The following is a 17,816-nucleotide window of genomic DNA, read 5'->3' as shown; positions in this document are numbered from 1 at the left end:
TGCACCTGTTGCTTTACCATTCATCTTCGTGTCATCTGCAAACTTGGACACATTGCACTTGGTCCCCAACCTTATCAAACCTTCCTTAATTTTACAGGGCAACCCCTCGGCTTCTCTATTCTTGAGAAAAGAACCCCTGACTGATCAGTCTTTCCTGATAATTTAAAGTGGCTGGCACAGTAGCACAGTGGTTAGCACTATTGCTTCACAGCACCAGGGACCCAAGTTCGAATCCCAGCTTGGATCACTGTCTGTGCGGAGTCTGCACGTTCTCCCCGTATCTGTGTGGGTTTCCAACGGGTGCTCCGGTTTCCTCCCACAGTCCAAAGATGTGCCGGTTAGGTGGATAGGTCATGCTAAATTAGTGCCCAAAAAGGATAGGTGGGGTTACTGGGTTAGGGTGGAGATGTGGACTTAAGTAGGGTGCTCTTTCCAAGGGCTGGTGTAGACTTGATGGGCCGAATGGTCTCCTTTCATTGTTTTGTTTTGTTTTTTCCAGCAACAATTTTGCAATTTATGGTTTGACTTTGATTCTGGCTTTAACAAGTGAAGACAACTTTTGCCTACCTCTCAAGATGGGAGTAATAATAGTAGAAAGGAGACTTCCAGCATTGATTGATAAATAGAAAATTGAGAAGAATCTGCCCCTTTCTTTTACCTTCGGAGAGAGGGAAAAGAACATTGACATCAACAGCAGAAGCAATACTTTGAGATATTTACAGAAATTCATGTTCACTCTGTAACACAAGGACATTGAAGCATCTCCCATTGTCATTTGCTGCCCGGATTTCGCTCCCAAACTAATGGTGAGTTTAATGGACCTGGCCATTATTGAAATGCCAATCCTCCTGGAACTTGTGGTGAGTATGAGATTCTCCATGAATTGTGAACTGCCACAAGCTCTCCTCCGCTGTTAGCCTCGCAGACGCCCTCAACCACCCAGTACATTTCAAGGATTGCTGTATTTGTGCACTAATTACTCATTAAACCCACCATAGAAAGTTACTTAACTGAGCATCGAGGGGATTTCTGTTCCTGCAACGCCACTCAACCTCCCCAGCCTAGAAAGCGAACAATTGAAACTGTGGAATCTCATTCCAACAGGTAGCAAATTGTTCTTAGAGATTAGATACATTAAAAATGTTTAAGATTTTAAAATGTTTTCTTACTTTCCCCTTTTTTTTAACACTTGCCTCATTCAATCTTTCTTTCCCTCTCTTTGTTTCACTGTCCCTATCCTGGATTTGACTCTGAATCACCCAATTTCCCTCTCCATCAATTTTGGGCCGGCACCGTAGCACAATGGTTAGCACAGTTGCTTCACAGCGCCAGGAACCCGGGTTTGATTCCCGGCTTGGGTCATTGTCTGTGCGGAGTCTGCACGTTCTCCCCGTTTCTGCGTGGGTTTCCTCCGGGTGCTCCGGTTTCCTCCCACAAGTCCCAAAAGACGTGCTTGTTAGGTGAATTGGACACTCTGAATTCTCCCTCAGTGTAACCGAACAGGTGCCGGAATGTGGCGACTAGGGGCTTTTCACAGTAACTTCATTGCAGTGTTATTGTAAGTCTACTTGTGACACTAATAAAGATTATTATTATTATTTTGCTCCTTTCTCAATCTTGAAACCTTCATTGGTTAAGGAGATAGACTGTTGGTCCCACTCTTCACTGAGGTCTGAGATTCCCCATAACCCTCACAGGTCTGCATGGTTATAGGGTGTGGTGGTATGTATTCGGGGTCATGTGGGACTGTGAAGCCGTGATGCTATTGGCTGACAGATCCCGGGTCCTGGTTGGCTGCCGACTCCTGGCTCCGCCCTGAAGGCGGAGTATAAGAACCCGAGCTTCTCCCCGCCGCTTCATTTTGTTGCTGAGCTGCTGGGGACAAGTCTCGCTTAATAAAGCCTGAATCGACTTCATCACTTCTCGTCTCTCTAGTAAGTCATTGTGCGCTACAATTTATTAAGCGAGCTTAAAAGACTATGGAGCTCCGGATCGCCCCGGAATGCCTGCGCATCAGCCCCCACGCAGCGAACTCGGCAGCAGTATTTAAACACTGGCAAGCATGCTTTGAAGGCTACCTCCGAACGGCCCCCAGCCGGATCACAGAAGACCAGAAAATGCAGGTCCTGCATTCGAGGGTAAGCCCGGAAATTTACCCTCTCATAGAAGACGCAGAGGATTTCCCGACGGCGCTCGCATTGCTGAAGGGCATCTACATTCGCCCCGTGAACCAGGTCTACGCGCCCCACCAACTCGCGACGAGACGGCAAAGTCCCGGAGAGTCGCTAGAGGAATTCTACGCCGCGCTGCTAATTTTGTGATGGGGCTGCAGCTGCCCGCCGGTGAACGCGATCAAACACACGGACATGCTAATTCGCTATGCATTTGTGGCAGGTATGAACTCTCCCCAAATCCGCCAAAGACTTTTAGAAAGAGAGTCGCTAGGACTCTCAGAGGCACTGGCCCTTGCAGCTTCCCTAGATGTGGCCTCGCAAAACGCCCGCGCCTACGGCCCCGACCGCGCGGCAGCCCCTTGGGCTCCGTGGACCCCCGTCGCGACAACCCCCCCCCTCGCAAGCTTGCGCGGTTAAAGCGCCAGACCATCCCGGGGGGGCCCGCTGCTATTTCTGCGGACAAGCGAAACACCCCTGGCAGCGCTGCCAGGCCCGCGCAGCTATTTGTAAAAGCTGCGGCAAGAAGGGTCATTACGCGGCAGTGTGCCGGTCCCGGGGGGTCGCCGCAATCCCCGGAGAAGAATGAGCCCAGCACATCCCAAACGCTCCCCAACCCCCCCCAGCGCCCCATGTGCGACCCCGCGGGTGCTGCCATTTGGGGTCCCGGGCACCATGAGGGGAGGATGGGCGCCGCCATCTTGTGACCCCTCAGCCACGTGCGATTCATGGGGGTGGCCATTTTGTCCACCCCCGACCATGTGCGATCCATGGGGGCGGCCATTTTGTCCACCCCCGGCCGCGTGCGATTCATGGACGCCACCATCTTGGTTGACAACAAAGGACCCCAGCATCGACGGCTCCACGGGGTCCGAAGAAGACGCCGCGACACTACTACCACGACTGGCTTCGGATCAACCGCGGCCCCGGACGCTCCAGACGATGACAACAACGGTGCTGGTCAACGGATACGAGACGCCATTACTGATCGACTCCGGGAGCACAGAAAGTTTTATTCACCCAGACACGGTAAGGCGCTGTTTTCTGACCATCCATCCAAGCACGCAAAAGATTTCCCTAGCTGCAGGATCCCACTCCGTAGAGATCAAAGGGTTCTGCATCGCGAACCTAACGGTGCAAGGGAGGGAGTTTAAGAACTACAGGCTCTACGTCCTTCCCCAACTCTGCGCGCCCACATTACTGGGATTAGATTTCCAGTGTAACCTGCAGAGCCTAACATTCCAATTCGGCGGCCCAATACCCCCACTCACTATCTGCGACCTCGCAACTCTCAAGGTTGAACCGCCGTCCTTGTTTGCAAACCTCACCCCGGATTGCAAACTCGTCGCCACTAGGAGCAGACGGTACAGCGCCCAGGACCGGATATTTATTCGGTCTGAAGTCCAGCGGTTGCTGAAGGAAGGCATAATCCAGGCCAGCAATAGTCCCTGGAGAGCCCAGGTGGTAGTAGTAAAGACCGGGGAGAAGCAAAGGATGGTCGTAGACTATAGTCAGACCATCAACAGGTACACGCAGCTAGATGCGTACCCTCTCCCCCGCATATCCGACATGGTCAATCGGATTGCCCAGTATAAGGTCTTCTCCACCGTGGACCTCAAGTCCGCCTACCACCAGCTCCCCATCCGCCCAGGTGACCGCAAGTACACAGCCTTCGAGGCAGACGGGCATCTATACCACTTCCTAAGGGTCCCATTTGGTGTCACAAACAGGGTCTCGGTCTTCCAACGGGAGATGGACCGAATGGTTGACCAGCACGGGTTGCAGGCCACGTTCCCTATCTCGACAACGTAACCATCTGCGGCCACGATTAGCAGGACCACGACGCCAACCTCCAAAAGTTCCTCCAGACCGCTAACGCCCTGAACCTCACATACAACGAGGAAAAGTGCGTTTTTAGCACAAACCGGTTGGCCATCCTGGGATACGTAGTGCGCAATGGGATAATAGGCCCCGACCCCGAACGCATGCGCCCCCTTATGGAATTTCCCCTCCCCCACTGCTCCAAAGCCCTGAAACGTTGCCTGGGTTTCTTTTCATATTACGCCCAGTGGGTCCCCCAGTATGCAGACAAGGCCCGCCCGCTAATACAGTCCACTACCTTCCCCTTGTCGACAGAGGCTCGCCAGGCCTTCAGCCGCATCAAAGCGGATATCGCAAAGGCCACGATGCGCGCCATCGACGAGTCCCTCCCCTTCCAGGTCGAGAGCGACGCATCCGACTTAGCTCTGGCGGCCACCCTTAACCAAGCGGGCAGACCCGTGGCCTTTTTCTCCCGGACCCTCCACGCCTCAGAAATCCGCCACTCCTCAGTGGAAAAGGAAGCCCAAGCCATAGTGGAAGCTGTGCGACATTGGAGGCATTACCTGGCCGGCAGGAGATTCACTCTCCTCACCGACCAACGGTCGGTAGCCTTCATGTTCGATAATGACAGCGGGGCAAAATTTAAAATGACAAGATCTTAAGGTGGAGGATCGAGCTCTCCACCTTCAACTATGAGATCTTGTACCGTCCCGGAAAGCTGAACGAGCCGTCTGATGCCCTATCCCGCGGCACATATGCCAACGCACAAATAGACCGCCTCCAAGCCCTCCACGAGGACCTCTGCCACCCGGGGGTCACTCGATTCTACCATTTCGTAAAGTCCCGCAACCTCCCCTACTCTGTGGAGGAGGTCTGTACAGTCACCAGGAACTGCCACATCTGCGCAGAGTGCAAACCGCACTTTTTCAGGCCGGATAGAGCGCACCTGATCAAGGCTTCCCGCCCCTTTGAACGCCTCAGTTTGGATTTCAAAGGGCCCCTCCCCTCCACTGACCGCAACGCATACTTCCTGAACGTGGTGGACGAGTACTCTCGTTTCCCCTTCGCCATCCTCTGCCCCGACATGTCAGCGGCCACAGTCATTAAAGCCCTTGGCACCATATTCACACTGTTCGGTTGCCCCGCGTATATCCATAGCGACAGGGGGTCCTCCTTTATGAGTGACGAGCTGCGCCAGTTCCTGCTCAGCAAGGGCATTGCCTCGAGCAGGACGACCAGCTACAACCCCCGGGGGAACGGGCAAGTAGAGAGGGAGAACGGCACGGTCTGGAAGACCGTCCTACTGGCCCAACGGTCCAGGGATCTCCCAGTTTCCCGGTGGCAGGAGGTCCTCCCGGAAGCTCTCCACTCCATCCGGTCGCTGCTGTGTACCACCACTAACCAAACGCCTCATGAGCGCCTCCTTGTCTTCCCCAGGAAGTCCTCCGGAACGTCGCTGCCGACCTGGCTGGCGGCCCCAGGACCCATCTTGCTCCGGAAACATGTGCGGGCGCACAAATCGGACCCGTTGGTCGAGAGGGTTCACCTTCTCCACGCGAACCCGCAGTACGCCTACGTGGCGTACCACGACGGCCGACAGGACACGGTCTCCCTGCGGGACCTGGCGCCCGCCGGCAACACACACACCCCCCCGACACCGATCATCCCCTCCCTGCCACCGGCGCACCCCGCGACCGCCCCCTTCCCGGGGGGATCGGTCCTCCTCCCGTGCCCGCCCAGGAGTAAAACAGGAACAAACACCGAAACGCTCCCGGAGACGACAACGCCTGAACAAGCACCTGCACCACCACCGGGGCTGAGGTGATCGACGAGGAAGACCAGACCGCCCGCTCGGCTCGTTGAATCCGCGTGACAAGAATGTTGTTGTAACAAAAAATTTTTTTTTGCTAATATTGTAAATAGTTTTCACAAACTTGTACATAGCCCAGTGTAGGGCTAAAACTGTAGTAACATGTCCGAAATTTTCATTCCAGGGCCAGCCTTGTAACCCCCTACAACCATGCAAACCACCACCCCGCCGGGTTCCTTTTTAACAAGGGGTGAATGTGGTGGTATGTATTAGGGGTCATGTGGGACTGTGAAGCCATGATGCTATTGGCTGACAGATCCCGGGTCCTGGTTGGCTGCCGACTCCTGGCTTCGCCCTGAAGGCGGAATATAAGAACCCGAGCTTCTCCCCGCCGCTTCATTTTGTTGCTGAGCTGCTGGGGACAAGTCTCGCTTAATAAAGCCTGAATCGACTTCATCACTTCTCGTCTCTCTCGTAAATCATTGTGCGCTACATAGGGAAAACAATTTTTGAGCTGCAGGCTGAAGAAGCAGGACTAACCCCCAACAGGCCATTTGTGAGGTAGGCCGCCACAGCAAAATCTGGACCAACGCCTCTCGGCTTGAATAACGTCTTTACGCAACCGTTCCAGGAAAACATTCTTTCCAGCTAATTTAACATCCGATAAAAATTAATTTCAAACTTAATATCTGTATTTACCTGGTTGTCTTCAAACTGGTCTCCACCAAACGCTGAGACACAAGGTTTGATGCCACCAGTCCCAAAAGCAATAAGAATCAGACCGACCATTGCCAAAGCTCTGAAGGAAACAAGAGCGACTGAATTATATCATCATTTACAAACATTGACAGAATTTAATATCATCAGGTATTCTCTGTGGCTCAGTTGGTAGAAATCTCTCTCCTGGGTCGGATGCTTATGGGTTCCATACCCACTCCACGGGCTTGAGAACATGTTCCAGGCTGACACTCCCAGTGCAGCACTGAGGGAGAGCAACACTGCCAGCGGCACCTTCCGGGCGGATGTAAAAGATCGCACTGCCCTGCTTCAAAGAGGAGCAGGAGCATTCTCCCCCTTGCCCCAAGTCTTTCATCCTTAACTTGCAGTATCTCATTATTGGCAAATCTCTCAGTTCTGATTTCACCATAGATATTAATTTTGATTAAAATTACTTTTTTTTAAAAAAACATCCACTCTCAAACCTTGAAGGAATGATAAGAAATCTCAGTTGAAGTTTATATTAAACATCATGCTATAATTTACCAAATATTCATTTTGGTTTAAAAAAATAAATTTAGTGTACCCAATTCATTTTTTGTTTCCAATTAAAGGGCAATTTAGCGTGGCCAATCCATCTACCCTGCACATCTTTGTGTTGTGGGGGCGAAACCCATGCAAACACGGGGAGAATGTGCAAACTCCACACGGACGATGACCCAGGGCCGGGATCGAACCTGGGACCTCAGTGACATGAGGCAGCAATGCTAACCACTGCGCCACCGTGCTGCCTCTGACTAAAATATTCATAAAGCCAGCAGCAGCTGACAACAAAAAGTACACGGACCATTGCAGAGAAAGATTTACAGGACGGAAATAGGGCATTGAATCCAAAACTAGTCAAAGCCAATACTTACACTTCACGCAAGCCCTGCCCCTTTTCATCTCACCTGATCAATATTATCTCTATTCCTTTCCCCCTCATGTGTTATCGAGCTTTTTGTTAAATGCACCTACGCTATTTCACCTGAACTCCTCCATGTGGTGGAGGCCTTGTGAGGCAGTGGGTAGCTTCCCAGCCTCTGAGCCAGAAGCTCCGGGTTCAAGGGATACCCCATGATTCGACGGCCAAGGAAGGTCCATAACACGGTCAAACTGGCTGAGTGCGTCAAGCTGCAAAGTCCTTCCAAACACGGCAATGGCTGGCGATAAGAGCGGGAGAGACTCCTGCTCAGCCACGCTCGATGTGGAGTGGCACTCCTGGCGACTGACTAGCGACCTGTTCCAGGAAAGACCTTGCTATGGGGATGGATGAAAAATCTGCCTTGAAACAACAACAGCTCCCCCTGGTGGTAGCACGTTTCACATTTGCACCATTCTCTTGGGTAAATAAAATTCTCCAGAGTTGCCTATTAAATTCATGAGTAACTATCTATATACAAACACATGTTATAGCCCCTGGTTTTGGGTCTGCTCAACAAGTGGAAACTTCTTCTCTATGTCTACTTTAGAAGAACATAAGAACTAGGAGCAGGAGTGGGCCATCTGGCCCCTCGAGTCTGCTCCGCCATTCAATGAGATCATGGCTGATCTTTTGTGGACTCAGCTCCACTTTCTGGCCTGAACACCATAACCCTTAATCCCTTTATTCTTCAAAAAACTATCTATCTTTATCTTAAAAACATTTAATGAAGGAGCCTCTACTGCTTCACTGGGCAAGGAATTCCATAGATTCACAACCCTTTTGGGTGAAGAAGTTCCTCCTAAGCTCAGTCCTAAATCTACTTCCCCTTATTTTGAGATTATGGCCCCTAGTTCTGCTTTCACTCGTCAGTGGAAACAACCTGCCCGTATCTATCCTATCTATTCCCTTCATAATTTTATATGTTTCTATAAGATCCCCCCCGCATCCTTCTAAATTCCAACAAGTATAGTCCCAGTTTACTCAACCTCTCCTCTTAATCCTACCCCTTCAGCTCTGGGATTAACCTAGTGAATCTCCTCTGCACACCCTCCAGCGCCAGTACGTCCTTTCTCAGGTAAGGAGACCAAAGCTGAACACAATACTCCAGGTGTGGCCTCACAAACACCTTATACAATTGCAGCATAATCTCCCTAGTCTTAAACGCCATCCCTCTAGCAATGAAGGACAAAACTCCATTTGCCTTCTTAATCACCTGTTGCACCTGTAAATCAACTTTTTGTGACTCATGCACTAGCACACCCTGGTCTCTGCACAGCAGCATGTTTTAATGTTTTATAATTTAAATAATAATCCCTTTTGTTGTTATTCCTACCAAAATGGATAACCTCACATTTGTCAACATTGTATTCTATCTGCCAGACCCTAGCCCATTCACTTAACCCATCCAAATCCCTCTGCAGACTTCCGGTATCCTCTGCTTTACCATTCATCTTAGTGTCATCTGCAAACTTGGACACATTGCACTTGGTCCCCAACCTTATCAAACCTTCCTTAATTTTACAGGGCAACCCCTCGGCTTCTGCATTCTCGAGAAAAGAACCCCTGACTGATCAATCTTTCCTGATAATTTAAAGTGGCTGGCACGGTAGCACAGTGGTTAGCACTATTGCTTCACAGCACCAGGGACCCAAGTTCGAATCCTGGCTTGGGTCATTGTCTGTGTGGAGTCTGCATGTTCTCCCCGTATCTGTGTGGATTTCCTCCGGGTGCTCCGGTTTCCTCCCACAGTCCAAAGATGTGCCGGTTAGGTGGATAGGTCATGCTAAATTAGTGCCCAAAAAGGATAGGTGGGGGAACTGGGTTAGGGTGGAGATGTGGACTTAAGTAGGGTGCTCTTTCCAAGGGCTGGTGTAGACTTGATGGGCCGAATGGCCTCCTTCTGCACTGTAAATTCTATGATTCTATGAACTCTCTGTTCAGGTATCATTCTTGTAAATCTTTCTTGCACATTCTCCGGCACCTCTATATCATTATTATAACATGGTGACCAGGACTGTACACCTCTCCAGGTGTGTTCCAACCTAATTCAAGACTAGTTTGGCATGACTTCCCTGCTTTTCAATTCTATCCCCTTAGAAATGAACTCCAGAGCTTGGCTTAATTTTTATGACTTTGTGTTAACCTGTGTCGATACTTTTAGTGATACATTTGTATTGCATAATTTGAATGTACTCACATATGCAGGTGTAGGTTATTTGGATGTCCATCACTGTCATTATCTGACATATCTGCAATACTGCTGACTGAGATCACCAATTGTCCAATTGTATAAACAATCGACAGGTAGATGATGGTCCTGTTATGATGGAAAGTTAAAACTAATTGAGACAAGAGCATAAAGACAATCAACTCATTCAATGCACTGCTAAACACATGGCCCAAACTGGTTATTAAAACTGTACACACTGTGATAGTCCCTATTCCTGGGAGTAATGAAACGTCTTTCCACCATGTGCACCTACGCACAAAACCACAATGTCCTGACCTTCACTGCACATCTGCACATTTATTCACTTTTATATCATCTCTTTGAAGTACAGTTAGTTCCCAGTTACACTGATCCTCTGTCCTAGGAAAGAAAGGCCTTCACTTCTCCACTAATAATAACCCTATTCTGATTTTCCCTAAACAATTGAGATAACTCACTAATGTACAGAGACCAGAATAATGAGTTCCCACTTGAATGAACCCGGGTGTTGCATTTTAAATGTGCCATAACTTATGGCAGGTGCAATTTTAACCTCACCTGCCAGGATTATCAGAGGATGGATGGGTCACTGGTTTTATAGCCTGTTCAATGTTGCTCTCCATTGAATTCTGTGAACCCAGCATTCTATCCGTTCCCATGGGACTGCTGCTGAGGACTTAAAATTAGCCCCATGGAACTTCTGGTGATGGCCATGATGTGAGTGGTTGCACATAAGGTGGCTCCTGTCTGAGGACTGTTTTTTGGCCCTTGCTGCCCATTTTGAGGGTGTTGTGCAGGTGGAAGAGTGTCGATGGTAGCCATGATGTGGAGATGTGGAGATGCCGGCGTGGACTGGGGTGAGCAGAGTAAGAAGCCTTACAACACCAGGTTAAAGTCCAACAGGTTTGTTTGGAATCACTAGCTTTTGGAGCGCAGCTCCTTCATCAGGTGAGTGAGGAACAGCGGTTGGAGACGCAGAGTTCGTTCATCCAGAAGGTGGAGGAGATGGTCTCAGACCATGAGGATTCGATTGCCTCCTTGGAGGCGGAGATGATGCTGATGTCGGAGGGACAGAAAATGATGAAGGCCAAGATTGGAATGATGCACCTGGCTCACCTGTGGGGCATTCATGGGAGCGGAGTCCATTATATCGACACTCCGGAGGAGCCAAACAACTTTATCAAGGAACATGGACTTGAACGTTTTGGTCACCTGCATGGCTGAGCTTTGTGTATAGTGTTGTTTTCATTGGATTTTCCTGTCATATTTTTGTAAAGTTCTGTAATATATGTTACCCTGCATTTGGGGCAAGGATTTGGATGTTTTAAAGCAATTGTTGATAATGGTGGGGAGTGTGGAGGTGGGGGGGATGGGGGGGGGGGGGGGTGGGCGGGGAGTGGGGGGGGTGGGGGGGAAGGATTGGTTTGGGGCACGAGACTAAGAGGAGTTTCGGGTAGCGAGTTTTTTTGTAAATATAATTTGTGTTTCTCACCAGCTGGGGGTCACCCTGCAGCAGAGATGCCGGTTAACGGAAGCAAAGTTGGGGAGTAGATAGAGTAGACAGTCAGAGACTTTTTCCTCGGGTGGAACAAACCATTACAAGGAGACATAAATTTAAGGTGAATGGTGGAAGATATAGGGGGCAATGTCAGAGGTAGGTTCTTTACCCAGAGAGTAGTGGGGGCATGGAATGCACTGCCTGTGGAAGTAGTTGAGTCGGGAACATTAGGGACCTTCAAGCGGCTATTGGATAGGTACATGGATTACGGTAGAATGCTGGGGTGTAGATTGATTTGTTTTTAATCTAGGCCAAAAGTTCAGCACAACATCGTGGGCCAAAGGGCCTGTTCTATGCTTCATTTTCTATGTTCTATGTACATAATGGCTGGTTATTGGGGAGAGGGGAGTTTGTTTGGGTTTTCTTTGTTTGCAATGGGGAGGGGCTGGTGTGGGGTGAAGGCTGGTTGGTGAGAGGGCTGGGGGGGGAGGGAGTAGGGATAGGGGGCAGGGGGTGGGGTTGTGGAGGGAGGGGTGGGCTGCTGAGGGTGAAGGCTTCGTTGTTGAGCTATTGGGTGGAGGGAGGTGCCGGTGGCCATCTTGGGTGGGCCTGGAATTTGGGCGAGGGAGGGCTCTGTGGGATCCCCATAAGACTAGGATATGGCTGATCGGGGTTGGGGGAGGGGGATCGTGAGGCCGCCAACCAGACTGGTCACATGGGGCGTGAGGGGATTGAACGGGCCAATTAAGAGATCACGGGTGTTCGCCCATTTAAAGAGCTGGAAGACGGATGTGGTTCCCACCTCCCCAGAGTGGAAGCAAGTCTTCCTCGCCCCTGAGGGACCGCCCAAGACGGGAATACCAAATTTATTAATGAAATTCAAATTCCGCCCATTTGAACACATGTCTCCAGACCATTGGCCTGGTCTCTGGATTACAAGTCTAGTGGCATCACCGTCTCTCTCTGCATCCTTGTAAAATTGTGCCATATGCTTTTATTAATGTTATATATTTGCTTATTAAATATTTTAGTAAATAATAATTAGGTATTTTAGTAATACCTACTTGAATTTTCCCAACCAGGAGTCAGCAATGATTGCTCCAAGGATTGGTGTTAAGTAACACAGAGCAACAAAGGCATGGTAAATGGCTGTAGCGAGATCTTCATCCCAGCGTAGAAAGTAGCGAAAATATAGGACAAGCACAGCTGAATGAAGAAGACACAGAATACAGACTCGTCAGACCCGAATATTTTGTTATTCGCCATGGAAGGTATCGAACTGAAATGTTTCATAATGTTTATTATCAATCAGTGGACTCCACCCGGTCCTCTCCCATTGTCATCCGGCTATGCCACCTCAGCACAGTGGTTAGCATTGTGGCTTCGCAGCGCCAGGGTCCCAGGTTCGATTCCCGGCTTGGGTCACTGTCTGTGCGGAGTCTGCACGTTTTCCCCGTGTCTGCGTGGGTTTCCTCCGGGTGCTCCGGTTTCCTCCCACAAGTCGCGAAAGACTTGTGGCATGTGGCGACTAAGGGATTTTCACATTAATGTAAGCCTACTTGTGACAATAAAGATTATTATTATCTCATCTCCATTCCTGAAACTTTTTTCTGTGCCTTTATTTCCTCCAGACATGACTATTCCAGCGCTCCCCTGACTGGGCACCCACTATCCACTCTCAGTAAATCTGAACTCATCCCAGAACTCTGTTGCCTGTGGCCTAACCTGTGCCAAGTTCACCCCCTCTGTGCTTGTTGACTCACATTTCCTTGTCCGGCAATGCCTTGATTCTAACATTTTCATTGTTGTGTTCGAATTGCTGTATGGCCGGAAATTTCCCCCCTCCCGATCTCCGTCACCTCCCCCATCCCTATAATCCTCTGTGAGCTCTGCACTCCTCCAATTCCGGCCTTTTGAGCATTCCTGGACTGCCCCACCTCTCACTGCTCCTTTGAAGGCATTCCTTAAAAACTACCTTTAGACCAAGCTTTTGGTTACTGTTATAACCTGCCTACTTACCATTGGCTGGGGACTAATGACTATCCCACAATCCTGTGGGAGTATGAGCTTCCCCAATGAGGGGGGCGGAGAAACCACTAGTAAACTCCTAGTATAAATAAGCTGGCCAGTTCAGGAACCAGCAGGAAGGAGAAGGTAGCAAGGGAAGTTACTGCTACTGTTATGTGTATATGTTATAGTAAATAAATGTTATTACTTTGTATCCTTAAAACTCGTGCTGGATTCTTCGTGGCCCTTATAAAAGTTACCTGTTCTAACATTCCCTTTTTGTAGCTCAATGTTAAGTTTACCCGATACTGCTCTTGTGAAGTGCCTTGGGACATTTAACTAGGTTAAAGGCATTCTCTCAACGTAAAAGTTGTTGCTGCTACTGGCCAGATTTGCTTGTTGCGAAAACTTTGGGCGTGATTCTCCACTCCCGCGCCGAAGTGCCCATGCCGTCGTGAACGCCGTCGAGGTTCACGACGGAGCGAAATGGCCCCAATCCCGACCGATTCAGGCCCCGACAATGGGCTAGGATCGGGGCCACATCATCTACACGTGCCAGGCCTTGTCGCCGCGTAAAGGCGCCGCCGCATAGATGACGCGGCCGGCGCCGCATAACTGGCGTCACCCGCGCATGCGTGGTTGCCGTCCTCTCTGAGTCTGCCCCGCAAGAAGATGGCGGACGGATCTTGCGGGGCTGCGGAAGGAAGGAGGTCCTCCTTCAGAGAGGATGGCCCGACGATCAGTGGGCACCGATCGCGGGCCATGCCACATTTAAGGTACCCCCCGGTGCAGGATCCCCCCTCACCCCCCCACAGGCCGCCCCCCCCAGCGTTCCCGCGCTGTTCCCGACGGGAGTGACCAGGTGTGGACGGCGCCGGGTGGAACCCGCCGTTTTGGCCTGGCCGCCCGGCCCATCCGGGCCTGAGAATAGCGGGGTGCCGGAGAATCGCCATTTTGGGTATCTCCGGGGATTCTCCGGCCTGCGGCCCGCGGAACTCGACGGGGCCGTTCCTGCTGCTTGGGAGAATCGCGGGAGTGCGTCGGACCGGCGTCCCGGGAAATCTTGGCGGTCCAGGCGATTCTCCCAACCTGCGCGGGAGTGGAGAATCTTATCCTTTGTGTGGGAGCTAATTTTAAATCATCTTATGAATTCGGAGGAAGGATTATAGATAACATCTTCACTGTTCAGTGAGAGAAGACCACACCAAATATTTGCTTGATCCAAAACCGTTAGAACCAAGGGAGGACTGGAGCAATTTGTTTATAGGACTCAAGATTATGTGGATCTCGGGGTAATGATTCTTGACACATAAAATTTGAAATACCTCGCATTCCATAGTAGGAGAACCTTTCACAGAATTCATTCACCACGATGAAGAAGATACTGATGGGAAATCCCAAACAAGTTGGCTGTGAGGAAGCAAATGAACGACAGGTGAATGACAAGCGATCTTCATCAAATGGAAAACAAGCTCCCATAAAACAACATGTCCACTCTCTGCAGCAACAGAAGAAGATGTGACCTCGCTGTCCTGTCCCAAATAGAATCCTTCATTTGCCATATCTGTGTTTACTTCAAGTAGAACTTTGTGGATTAACTTGTATGGTACAGGTTAATTGTTACTATACCAACATGATAGAAACACCTGAGTGTGAACAAGGTAAGACAGGAATCTATATAGCGCCTCTCATGACGACAGGACACCTCAAAACAACTCACAGCAAATGAAGTACTTTTTGAAGCGCTGTCACTGTTGCAATGTAGGAAATGCAGCAGCCAATTTGCGCACAGCAAGCTCCCACAGACAGCAACATCATAATGACCAGATATTCTATTTGTTTTAGTAACGTTGGTTGAAGGATAAATATTGTGCAGGGAGAACTCCCTGGCTCTTGCTCAAATGTTGGGATCTTTTCCATTGACTGGAGAAGGCAGGCGGGGCCTCAGTCTGAGGTGTCATCCAGAATTCACCACCTCCAACAGCTTTGGCACGTCCTGAGGTTGTTAAAGGCACCATATTAATGCAACTCTTTTTAGCCATCAGCGTAAAAATTAATTTTAAATGCAGATAGATCTTTCCTAGATTTTTATGTTTCTGACTTAGTCAATACCATTATCTGAAACGATGCCAGGGGGCCCCCACTAATCACATTCTTTTGTTTTGATCCTGTCCAAAACTGGAGGGGTATTGGAGGGAGGCCTTTAAGGTAATCTCAAAGGTGATGCATGTGAGACTCAAACCGGGACCCCTAGAAGCCATATGCGGGGTGTCGGATCGGCCAGGGTTGGAAGCGGGTGCGGGGGCAGATGTCTCAGCCTTCGCCTCACTGATTGCCCGAAGGGGGTCATGTTGGGGCGGAGGCCGGCTCCTCCGCCCTGTGCCTCGGCGTGGGGGGGGGGGGGGGGGCTGCTGGAGTTCTTCACATTCGAGAAAGTAAAGTTCGAGTTGAGGGGGAGGAAGGAAGGGTTCGACAACTCATGGGCCTTGTTCATCATGCATTATCATGAATTGGATGACATCGAACATTGGGGAGGGGGGGGTTGGAATGTATAAATTATTGATGATAATTGGTGTTTTACATTCAAAATGTTGGCAGCTGTTTGAGGGTGGGTGGGATGAGGGGATTGTTGGCTAGGGGATTGCCATTGTATTTGTTGTTATTTTTAATGATTTGTTGTAAATTTGATAAAAATGCAAAAGAAGAAGGGAAAAAAATACTTATTAAACAAAAAATATCATTATCTGATACTAAACAAGCTCAAACCTATGGAGAGGTGTACACTCGCACCCAGCTAACTCAGAGAGTGCTGTTGCTTCACAGCGCCAGGGTCCCGGGTTCGATTCCCGGCTTGGGTCACTGTCTGTGCGGAGTCTGCCCGTTCTCCCCGTGTCTGCGTGGGTTTCCTCCGGGTGCTCCGGTTTTGTCCCATAAGTTCTGAAAGACGTGCTGGTAGGTAATTTCGACATTCCGAATTCTCCCGCAGTGTACCCGAACAGGCACCGGAGTGTGGCGACTACGAGCTTTTCACAGTAACTTCATTGCAGCGTTAATGTAAGTCTACTTGTGACACTAATAAAGATTATTATTATAGGAACATCTGACCCTCAGTCTGTGTGCACCTTTATCACTAAATTAATAAGGCTAAGCAAATTTCACAGTATGATTGTGCACAACAGGATCTGCAAAATAGGTTCACCCTCATCGCCTGTGTGTGTACATATTTGTCTCATGAATTGCATTTTAATGTCTCCAATGCAAGTGCTGTATCTCAGTGGGTAGCACTCCCATGTCTGAGTCAGAAATCTGCGGATTTGAGTTCCACTTGAGACATTTCAGCACAACATCCAGTCTGCTGCTCCTAGTACGGTACCGAGGGGGCGAGGGGATACTGCACTGTCAGCGTTTCCATTTTATGGATGCGACATTAAAGTGAGACCCTGCTTGCCCGCTAAAGCGGTCAGTAAAAAATAAAAAATCCCGTGGCTCTATTCAAATTATCTGGTCATGATCACATTGCTGTGTGTGGGATCTTGCTGTGCACAAATTGGTTGCTGTGTTTCCCACATTACAACAGTGACTGATCTTTTTGCGGTACTTGATTGTCTGTAAAGTGTTTTTGGATGATCTGATGTCATGAAAGACAGCACATTATTATTAAAATAAACGAATGTCTTTTTTTACCAGGTAAAACAAATTGAAACTCTGAAATCCAAATTAAAAAGAAGTACTGTCACAGTGTTCTCTCACTCCTGTCGTGTTGGGTGTTCTGGTCTTCAAACAGGTCAACACGGCTGGAGATGGTGTAACTCTATTTTATTGACAACTCAACTGTAATAACATACTGTAAGCTTGGGTGCGTGCATTACCAGCCTATCTGTGGACCCTGTCCTATCACTATCTAGGTGAGGCACTCAGCACATGGTGAATGTCTGAGAGGCAGGCTGTGAGCTCTGTGCTCTGAGCTGACTGCTGCTAGAATGAGCGGGAACTCTGGTGTCCCCTGTCTTTATAGTGCGTGTGCTCTCACTGGTGCCAGCCTCCCCGAACAGGCGCTGGAATGTGGCGACTAGGGGCTTTTCACAGTAACTTCATTTGAAGCCTACTTGTGACAATAAGCGATTTTCATTTCATGTATATCATGACAATTACCACATATGGGGCGGGATTCTCTGACCCCCCGCCGGGTCGGAGAATCGCCGGGGGCCGGCGTGAATCCCGCCCCCGCCGGTTGCCGAATTCTCCGGCACTGGATATTCGGCGGGGGCGGGAATCGCTCCGCGCCGGTTGGTGGGCCCCCCCCAGCGATTCTCCGGCCCGGATGGGCCAAAGTCCCGCTGCTGGAATGCCTGTCCCGCCGGCGTGGATTAAACCACCTTTCTTACCAGCGGGACAAGGCGGCGCGGGCGGGCTCCGGGGTCCTGGGGGGGGGGGGCGTGGGGTGATCTGGCCCCGGGGGGTGCCTCCACGGTGGCCTGGCCCGCGATCAGGGCCCACCGATCCGCGGGCGGGCCTGTGCCGTGGGGGCACTCTTTTCCTTCCACCTTCGCCACGGTCTCCACCATGGCGGAGGCGGAAGAGACCCCCTCCACTGCGCATACACGGGGATGCCGTGAGCG

At 50.1% G+C, this 17,816-nt stretch overlaps 1 protein-coding gene across 2 annotated transcripts in view; it reads right to left on the bottom strand.

The window, feature by feature from the left end:
- Positions 1–17,816, bottom strand: part of LOC140391522 (solute carrier family 15 member 1-like) — a 65,949-nt gene that overhangs the window by 43,431 nt on the left and 4,702 nt on the right. For both annotated transcript variants that reach the window (XM_072476096.1, XM_072476097.1), the window contains exons 3-7: positions 14,523–14,607; positions 12,255–12,396; positions 9,681–9,800; positions 6,502–6,601; positions 568–658 (exon numbers count right to left, since the gene is read on the bottom strand). In XM_072476096.1, coding sequence (XP_072332197.1) covers positions 568–658; positions 6,502–6,601; positions 9,681–9,800; positions 12,255–12,396; positions 14,523–14,607 — 538 coding nt within the window. The remainder of the gene's footprint in view (positions 1–567; positions 659–6,501; positions 6,602–9,680; positions 9,801–12,254; positions 12,397–14,522; positions 14,608–17,816) is intronic.

The sequence above is a fragment of the Scyliorhinus torazame genome, chromosome 15 (assembly GCF_047496885.1).
Source record: "Scyliorhinus torazame isolate Kashiwa2021f chromosome 15, sScyTor2.1, whole genome shotgun sequence".
Classification (NCBI taxonomy): Eukaryota; Metazoa; Chordata; class Chondrichthyes; order Carcharhiniformes; family Scyliorhinidae; genus Scyliorhinus; species Scyliorhinus torazame.
The sequence above is the reverse complement of the archived record's forward strand: the minus strand, read 5'-3'. Positions and strand labels throughout refer to the sequence as shown.